The sequence below is a fragment of the Myotis davidii genome, unplaced genomic scaffold (genome assembly GCF_000327345.1).
Source record: "Myotis davidii unplaced genomic scaffold, ASM32734v1 scaffold399, whole genome shotgun sequence".
Taxonomy (NCBI): Eukaryota; Metazoa; Chordata; class Mammalia; order Chiroptera; family Vespertilionidae; genus Myotis; species Myotis davidii.
Genome location: NW_006292094.1, coordinates 62,698 through 72,522, shown reverse-complemented (window position 1 = coordinate 72,522; position 9,825 = coordinate 62,698). Strand labels below are relative to the sequence as shown.

At 46.2% G+C, this 9,825-nt stretch overlaps 1 protein-coding gene across 2 annotated transcripts in view; it reads right to left on the bottom strand.

Moving 5' to 3' along the window:
- Positions 1-9,825, bottom strand: part of DOCK2 (dedicator of cytokinesis 2) — a 365,121-nt gene that overhangs the window by 312,755 nt on the left and 42,541 nt on the right. For both annotated transcript variants that reach the window (XM_015565082.1, XM_006765379.2), the window contains exons 9-12: positions 8,914-8,995; positions 3,075-3,210; positions 660-735; positions 480-556 (exon numbers count right to left, since the gene is read on the bottom strand). In XM_015565082.1, the coding sequence (XP_015420568.1) occupies positions 480-556; positions 660-735; positions 3,075-3,210; positions 8,914-8,995 (371 nt within the window). The remainder of the gene's footprint in view (positions 1-479; positions 557-659; positions 736-3,074; positions 3,211-8,913; positions 8,996-9,825) is intronic.

Genomic DNA, 9,825 nt, shown 5'->3' with positions numbered 1-9,825 from the left:
CCAGCAGCTCTCCCTCGGTCTCCTTCTGAAGGAGAACACTGGAAGCAAACATCTGGAAGCAGACATCAGCAACCAGGCATCTCTAGGTCTGAATCCCACCGGTTACTTCTAGCAACATCAATGCCTGTCAAAGGGCCCCGCCTCTCTAATCCCAGCCTTCATAAAGGGCATGATACCATCTACCTCACAGAACTGTGGGAAGGACTAGATAAAATAAGGAAACATGTTCAAGTGCCTGACATATGGGAGGTAGCCAGGGCATAGGAGTCCCTCTCTTCCTTTGGGCACTAGGACATGCCTCCCAGCTTCAGGAGATGTGGTTTCCATCTCTGTGGGTCACACACCCCCATTCTTCGCAATGGTCTGTCTGGAAGGAAGGCTGTCTCTCCCAAGGCTCAGAATTTTGACCTGTTTGTTGAAGAATCAGAGGCTCCCAAGCCAGAGCCAGGCCCAGTCCACTTGGTGAATTGGCACTGTACCTTGCCCTCCACTGTCTCCCTTGAAGGTGGTGACTTTGCCCAACAGACTGTGCAGGAAGTCATTCTCTGCTGTCACCCTGCAAAGGAAAAGAGCACAGACACTCACAGGAGGCCCTCATGCAGTCCCTGACGCGAAAGGGTGTGGCTTAAGAGAATGGAGATAAATGGGAAATCTCTCACGGGTGGAAAGGAATGAAGTGCTGCTTTTCTTCGTCACTCTCTGCTTTCCCCTTGACGATGTCTGTTATATCCATAACTAGAAAAAGAAAGGAAATGAACAGTGTAAGTCCTCCTGCACCCAGGAAGGGATGACAATGGGATGAGACTGTAGGGCAGAAGGCTGGGGCAGGAAAGTCTAAGAGGGCAAGCCAGCATCGGACAATACACAGACATGCTCATAACATGTAGCACCTGGCCAACCTCTGGGCAAAGGGGGCTGGGCATCAGCAAGCCAGGGAACCATCCGGGAGAATGTGGGTTAGCAGAGCCAAGAAGAAAGGGTCAGGGTAGTGACTGTGGAATGAAGCACTTGGTTTTGGATTTGACATGTGTGTATTGCATGTCTACTGTGCCTACAAAACCTGAGAGTGGTGACTTGCTATGGGATCTGAGAATCAAATGAGATCTATTCACCCTCTTTTCATCAACATGCTCATAGAACAGACACATAACTGTCGGAGCTCTGAACCCTGTGATTTCAGAGGGGTCCTGGATCTTCAGAAATTTCTTAACTCAGTCACTAAATGTCTACAAAACCAAGGTGAAGAGCTCCGGCATTGGAGCAGGGCTATAGAAGTGATGGGGGTGAGAGAAGGCACTAAAAAAAGCTGGTCAGGTAGAGCGAAAGAGAGAGACGTGGATCTGGTTGGTGCATGATCTGCTTTAAAATGCTCTGATTTTATGTGACATCACAGTGTCATGTAACATGACATACCCCCAACACAGCAAGCCCTGGGTAGGGAACCCCTAAAATTTCTTGAGTAATAATTAATCAGTGACTAAATCTAGCTCAAGAGGTGAGTTAAGGAGCCGAGAAAAGGCGGGGAAGTGTTATTTGAACCTGGCCAACATTTACTCTCTCCGATTAATATACCCCCATGGTCGATTCTCCGTGAGCAGGGTTTGGGTGGAGCAATCTCCCTCTGGCTCCAGAGTTGTTCATATGACCTGGGCGATCAGAGGACCACACACCCCTGGTCAGGGTAGATACTCTGGGGATGACCACATTACTGTGTTTAAGCTCCTGGGATTTCTGCTGAAACTAATAGGGAAGAGGTGCCTCTTGCCCCTGGATTGCTAAGCTGGTAGGATGCAAGCTTGGAACACTAGCCAACATTTTGGAAACTAATTGGAAAGCCATCTTCGGAATAAGAAGACATGGGAGCCAAGAGATAGAGAGATGTCAGTTCATTTGAGTTCCTGGATCCAGCTATGCCTGAAGCAATCTATCTCTGAACCTTTCAGTTACACCAGAATATTGTCACCTGAAACTGAAAGAGCGGTCAGGCCACAGCAGAGAGCAAAGGCACATTTTGAGGTGAGGTGGAAGGTCCCTCATGCCTTAGCAGGAACACTGTGATGTCACATAAAATCAGAGCATTTTAAAGCAGATCATGCACCAACCAGATCCACGTCTCTCATTTTTCAGATGATGAAACTAAGGGGAAAATGCTTGCCCAAAATCAACGAGTTAGCTAGCAACACTGCCAGGTTAAAAAAAAAAAAAACAAAAAACAGCTTAGAATAAGCTAACTTGTTCCACTCCACCACTCTGCAAGCAGTGTAGGGGACAAGTTGAGAGCCAGCTGGTTTGTGATTACTGAAGATCAGAGAATTTGGAAGTGAGGAACCAGAAAACCTGGGTTTAATGTGGTACACAGAGATTATAAATGGTACATAATTAGAAATTTATATTCTAATCAAAAGAAATAGCATATCCAATTACTGTTTCCACAGGTATTTAAATTGCCTTTTAAGAAAAAAAATATGCTTTAGTTATAATAAAGTGGGCTAATTAAAAGAAAATACGTTAGGTAAATAATAGTACAAGTGATAGTCAAATATAACAAAAACCACACAAGTGGGACAAGAATACTGAAGTCTGGGACCCGAGCGAGCAAAGGCTGGGGATGGTGGGAAAGGGACCTTGTTCTTGGCAGCCTCTGGGGTCACATGGACTCTCCAATCATCCACTCCCACCTGCAATCACACAGGTGGTGGGTGTTCACTCCGTGTAACTGCATTTCCCATCCTGAGTTGTTTTTTTCCAATAATTTGCTCTTTATCATTAGATCCCACCCATGGTGTTCTTCCTTTTTCTCTTTGCTGGGGAGCCCAGGCGCCCACTGCTCAGACTGCGCCTTGCTCCAGACACGAGGATCCCATTATCATTGCCTTCATCGTAAACCTGGACTTAGTCACTAATACTTTTTATTTAGCCACCAGAAATATAAGTATGAGGGGCTGTCTGGCATAACATTTTTTTCGGGTGGGGTGGGGAGAGGTCAAGGAGGAGAGGGAAGAGAATCCCCCTAAAACACAGCCACATACAATGTGCGCTTCAGTGAGAGTTAATGGCGTGTCGTGTGTCATTACCTGCCACCCCAAAGGGCCTCCTCAGTCCCTGTGTGCACTTCTTCGTATTAGTGTCCTTCAGATCCATCTTCCCAACTCGGACTATTTGACAAATCAAGTAAATTTTATCCCTGTTGAGGTCTTTGTTTCCAAGATCCTGTGGGGCAGGAAATGAGAACAATTATACATCATGGGCTGAATGGGAAAAAGTAGAAAGAGAAACCAAGTAACAGTAAGTCCTTGAGGACGAGTTTAGCACTTAGTATTCATGGAATAATCATACAACTGGTGCTGCTAAAGGCAGAAAACCAAGCTAGCACACCCATTTCACAGATGAGAAAGGTGAGTGTTGGGAAGGAAACTGGGTGACAGAACTCAGGTGCCCAGTCCACCTCAATCTGACAGAAAGAGAAATCTAGAGGTATAATATCGGTTATACAGACAGGATTCCCTGTATGCTAGCTGGTGGCCCCCCAAAACAGCATTTGCTACAAATGACTCTATCCATTTCATCATTGCTAAGCACCTCTCAAGAAAAAGGCAAAAAGAAGAGGGGGAAACCCTAAGTTCCCATTTCCTGACACCTAATGTATATATTACTCAGGGTTGGGTTGTCATGACACTAAACAACCTCAATATCTCAGAGCTTATAACACAACAGAAGTTTCCTTCTGGCTCCAGCAATAGGTCCACTGCAGATGGGTGGGTCTCCACTCCGCTCACTTCTTCACTCTGGGCCCCTGGCTGATGGATGACCTCATCACAAAGGTGCTCCCACCCCTCAGCAGAGGGAAGGAGACATGGCAAGTCACGTACTGGCACTTAAAGCTTCCACCAGGACAGATACACACCACTTCAGCCTTCATTTCACTGGCGAAAGCAAGGTGTGTGAGCACGCCACCTTCAAGGGGGACAGGGACGTGCACTCGGTGTCCAGAAGAAGGGGACCAAATCACCCACACCAGTGTCGCATGCACGTGCTAAATGTCGCATGTCATCCTCTTAACTGATCCTTGACAATTTTCGGAAGTAGATGCTATTATTGTACTTCAATTTTATAGATGGGGAAACAGAGACACAAAGAAGATAAGGAGCTTCCCCAAGGTCATGCCCGCAGTCCTTGGAGACACTGTCCAGTCACTCTGGCTTCAAAGTCCATAAGCCTAACTTCCACAATACATCTTCTCACCATCAGACTGGCATGCAAGAGGAAACCTAACCTGGACCACCTCAGCATCTGACTGATGGACTCAAAACTAAAAGCTCCAGTGATCCTGGGACCCCCTTCCAACTGGAGTCAGCTGGAGAAGGAACATCAAGGGATGTTGTTGGCATCAGAGCAGAGAACCCTGGGCAAGGCCTAACTAGAAAATAGCTGCTTGTCCTCCAAGCTAAGCCACATGCAGGCATACGTACTAGATATAGCCTGCCAACTCACATCGGAGCCAGGGCTCGGGCAAAGCAGCTATCTCCAGCCTCTCACTGTGGCTGGTGTAGGAGGAAAATAAGGGAGGGTACAGAGTCTCTGGGAACATGATATGGCCCCAACGTGGTCCATTCCTCTCTGCTTGGAGGCCATGATGGTTAATGTAAATGCATCCACTTGGCTAGGCTATGGTGCCTAGTTGCCAGGTCAAACACTAGTGTAGACATTGACTATGATGGCATTTTGTATGTTTCTTTAGCTGCTACCAACAGTTGATTTTAGGTAACAAAGATTACCTTCCATAATGTACTTGGGTCTCATCTAATCAGTTGAAGCCCTTAAGAACAAAAACTGAGGTTTCCCAGAGAAGTAGAAATCCTGCCTGAGTTTCCAGCCGGCTGGCCAGACTTGCAGATTTCAAATTTGCCAGCCCCCATAATGGGGTGAGCCAAATCCTTAAAATGCATCTATCTGCCCACATATGTCCTATTGGTTCAGTTTCTTCGCAGAAAGCTGACCTATACAGGGGCTGTCCTTGCACCAGCTGGAGGCATGGACATCTGCTTTCTCATTCCCCAAAGCCTCCAGGCTGGGCAGGGAGGGAGAGAAAGAGGGAAGGAGGAGGCTTTCAGCCTGAGGATGACCCTACACTCATTTGCATTCCCTGCCTTGCCCCATAGGCGACTGAGGTTGAGATCCCAATTATCTCACGTACAGATGGTTGGACAGCCTCTTCCCTGGCCTGCCTGACCCCTTTCTCCAGTCCACCCTGAAATTCCCTACAAGCCCAGATTTAGAAGCCACATTTATTATTTCATTTCTCTCCCCTCAACACTGTTAACAGCTCCCTAGGTCCTACCCTATTAGTGCTAATCTTCCCTGGCTGACACTGAAAAGTCCTGGACATAATATGTTTCCAGCCGGCCTATCCAACCGATTCCCCACTATTCTCTGCAGGTAAGTGCTCTATTTTTGTTACAAAGATTTCTTTATTGCTCCACAAACACACAATGCTGGCTTTCAACCCTGGATCTTTCTTCCTAAGCCCCCCATCTGCACCACCGCCTCAAATGCTTACAGCTTATTCCTCTATAGAGCCAAAGCCTTTCTATCCTCAAAGGCTCAAGTCTTGCTTCATTTATAATGACCTTCATTCCTAATTACTTCTCTTCTTCCACTGTGATTTTTCAAAGCTTTGAATTGGTGTCTTTCAGAGCTACAGAGGCCCCGGCACCTGAATGGTTTCTTCCTAGATGTTAGGGCTAAATTATTACCCCCGCCCCCATTTCATATGTTGGAGTCCTAAGCCCACAATACCCAGAACATGACTGTGTTTGGAAACAGATGATTAATTCACCCCAATAAATTTAATTTTAAAAATCAGTCCTTAAAAAAAAAGAGGTGATTACGCTAATCTGAGGTTATTAGGGTGGGCCCTAATCCAGTATGTCCTTGTAAGAAGAGGAGATTAGGACACAGGGAGTAAAGATGGCCATCTGCAAGCAAGGAGAGAGGCCTCCGCAGGAATCAACCCTGCAGACATCTTGATCTTGGACTTCCAGCCTCCAGAACTGAGAAAATAAGTTTCTGTTATTTAAGCCATCCTGTCTGTCCTTTGTAATGGCAGCTCTGGCAACTAATGCACTAGATCAGCGGTTCTCAATCTGTGGGTCACGACCCCTTTGGCGGTCAAACAACCCTTTTGCAGGGGTCACCTAAGACCATCCTGAATATCAGATATTTACAGTATGATTCATAACAGTAGCAATATCACAGTTATGAAGTAGCAACAAAAATAATTTTATGGTTGGGTCACAACATGAGGAACTGTATTTAAAGGGCCAGAAGGTTGAGAACCACTGCACTAGATAAACCTATAAGGTTCCTAGATAAGCCTCCATTCCACCCCCTCTTCCCTTCACTCAAACGAAGGAAGGCCCCAGATTTCTAAGAGCTGTCTCATCAGAGACCCTTGGCACTAGACCATCTTGATATGCTATGCAAGCACAGCAAAAGGCCTGAGCACAGGTTATTCTCTAAGGGCGTGTAAACAAGCGGGCAACCCTCACTCAGAACTGTTACAATCTGTGGTGTCTCCCCATCATTTTACTTTGGCCTGAAAAACTCAGATGTGTCGGGGAAGCTGAAGCAGGGCAATGAAACTTAAAACCATGTCACCTGATTTAATAATTATTGTTCAGTCTTATTTCCCACATGTTGGCAGTGACCCCAAAACTGGGCAAGGTCTTAGGGAACCTCATGGTCTATACCTACATGTCTTATTGGTTCAGTTTCTCCTTCTAAGAGGCCAAAGGGTGAGGGCAGGGAGGCAAATGCTTGTAAAGCAGACAGAGGGGAATTCCACCATCGGCCCAACCCACGTGCCAGCTCCTCAAGCTCTGCCCCCAAAGAGGAAACTAGAAAGAGCTAACATCCAGGACAAGATAAATAAGGCCAGTGAGACACATGCCTGCCAAGTCTTATCTCATCTCTAACTTAAACATCACCTAGATGCCCAACTGAAAGTAACTCCCGGTCAAACACCATCACGTCACCCTGTTTGAATTATCTCCATTGCATAGATTGCTTCTGACATTTCTCTTGTTTGTTTGCGTGCTTGCTTGCTTGTTTACTTACTTATTTTCTGAATTATTCCCATCACATCACGAGAGCAGGGGCCTATAAGCTTATTCAGGGCTGGGTCCCCAGCAACTAGCACAGTCCTTACACACAGCAGATACTCACTAAATAGCCATTGAATCAATGAGAAGCTAAAGCCCTGGCTGGTAGTTAGGGCATCAGCCTGAGGGCCCAAGGGTTTCGGGTTTGATTTCCGGTCAAGGGCATGTACCTTGGTTGCAGGCTTGAGACCCAACTCCAGTAGGAGTGCCTGCAAGAGGCAACCAATTAATATGTCTCTCTCACATCGATGTTTCTCTCTTTCTCTCTCTCCCTCTATTCCCTCTCCTCCACACTCTCTCTAAAAAAAAAAATCAATGAAAAACATATCCTTGGGTAAAGATTAAAAAAGAAAGAAGCTAGAGCACCATGACCTTGCTTGCCCCAAAATGAAGACTCCCATCATCTCAAGAGAGGGAGATGTCAACCTTTTGAACCAGTCAACCAACGTTCTCAAGTTCATTTGCTGTGGGAGGAAGAGTTGGTAGTACAGGCAGAATTCCACAAAGGCAGGATCCCATTCGCTCTAATACTGAGCGACACAAATTTACCGATGCCCTTTTCTGAGTGTTTACATCATGAGTTGGTTCTCTGAGAAATGAACCACTGATTGATTCCCTGTCCCTCTCCCTCTCATGAAACATCTGTCTCCTGGTTTAATCAGGAAGCCCCACGGGACTCTCCTATTTATCAAGAAAATAAATTGGCTCCTCCTTTGAACTAATAATAGATAAACAGGACTGAGGCACATTTTTATAACTTTGTCTAAGCAATTAGGACCTATGATCTTATTCCTTTGGCCCATTTGTTTTTTTAGGAAACAACAAACAAAATAAATCAGCTGCACTCCTGTCTCATAGTGACATAACATAAGACATCATGTTTAATGGGTTGGAACTGGAAAATTATTGTAGAGCCAGGTAGGTTAATCCAGCATGTTCGATATTCCTGGATCAAACCCATCAGGATGGCCAGCGCCCAAATCCCTCCCTGGCTTCTCCTCTATAACTTCCCTTGCTAACACAGGCAACATAGTGAAAAATGTCGTAAATGTTCTTTGCCTCAAAGGAGCTTTCAGACAACACCGATATCCTTAGGTGTTTTAAGATCACACCCTTGACACAACCTCATGGAAACAGGACAAGGGAGGGGACTCTGCTGGAAATAGCCCTTATCTCCTCCTTCCCACTGGTTCTCCTTTCCAAAGCCAAACAGCCTGTTCACTTTCAGAAACAGATCGTCCAAATGGCAACTGATTTCAGCATTTCTACATATGTCTCGCCCCATGAGCACTGGGTTTTAAAAGGATGGCCGGTAACATCTTCAGTCATACATGACTTCATTATGTTCAGAATATCCAGATTACGAAGCCAGTTAATGATCTAGGAAGGTCTTTATCTTTTCCTCGATATATTTGAGAAAGGTTTTTAGTTCGGAAGCAAAGAAAGGAACTCAGGTTAACCATGAATGAACCAGAAAGCCAGCACAGCTGCTGTACCCAGTTCATCCAGATGGTACCTAGCACTCTGCATGTGTTCTCTGGGAGGGAGGACGAGAGAGGGAGAGGGGGAGGATCCACCTTCCCCACAGCTTCCATGGGGCACACAGTGCCCTTCCCCAGCTCCGAAGCTCTGCAGAAAGCATGGAACACGGCTCTGCACCGAGGCCGCACTCCCTCCAGGCCAACTCAGCCTCATTCCCAAGATCGTGTCCCTGGGCGTGTGGAACACGTAACGAGAAACAGTGCACACCCACCGTGAAGACCACCTTCAGGTTGTTGAGCATCTCCACCTCCTTCGGGAAGCCCTTGCTGCCCCATCGCACCAGGTAGTTCTCACTGTGGGAAGAGAAGTGGCAACCCGTTACTGCCAGGGGCTCAACACGGATTCCCTCCAAATATTCGCCGAGCCACTGCTTTGCACGCCACACCAGGCTGGCTGCTGGGGACACCCCGGTGTTGGAGACAGACACGGCCCCTCCCTGCAGAAGATGACGGTCCCATCAGGGAGACAGACGTTAGACTTGCAGGGGCAGAGAAGTACTGATGTGTGTATTCACTACCTCTTTTCCTCCCACAGCTGCTAAGCAAATTCTGGCCCAGCTGCCTAATATTCTTTGAAGAGCAGCAGCATTAACTGAGGGGCAGAAAGGAAGGGGAAATTCTTTTAGTGCAATTTACTGGACATTACGAATGTATTCAGCTGTCTTTGCTGCTGTGCTTTATCACAATATCACAATTGAGCTGCTTTGCAATAAATAAAATGTCCTTTTTTATTGTATCCCCCCCCCAAAAAAAAGAATGTATTCACCCTTTCCATTCCACTCCCCTTTTAAGACTGAGTAAAGATTTTAATTATTTTAAATTATCCCTTTGATGTAGGACTGTTTCCTTGAATGGAACATCACACTGTGATGGACCACTGAGGGCTTTAGCCATTATCTGAGATACGCTTAAGTAACTGTTTAAATGGGGTCCTAACAGCTATTTACATGCAATTGTGTTCTAAGAGAACTGTTCGGGATGCTGTGAGAATGTGAACCAGGAGAGCCTGGCCTATTTTGAGAGGTCAAGGAAGTCTTTGATGAGACATGCAAATAAAGTTGGTCAAGAAAAGAGTGGGAAAGGGAAATTTTTCCGGCAAAGCAAACATGTGCACAAGCAACCTG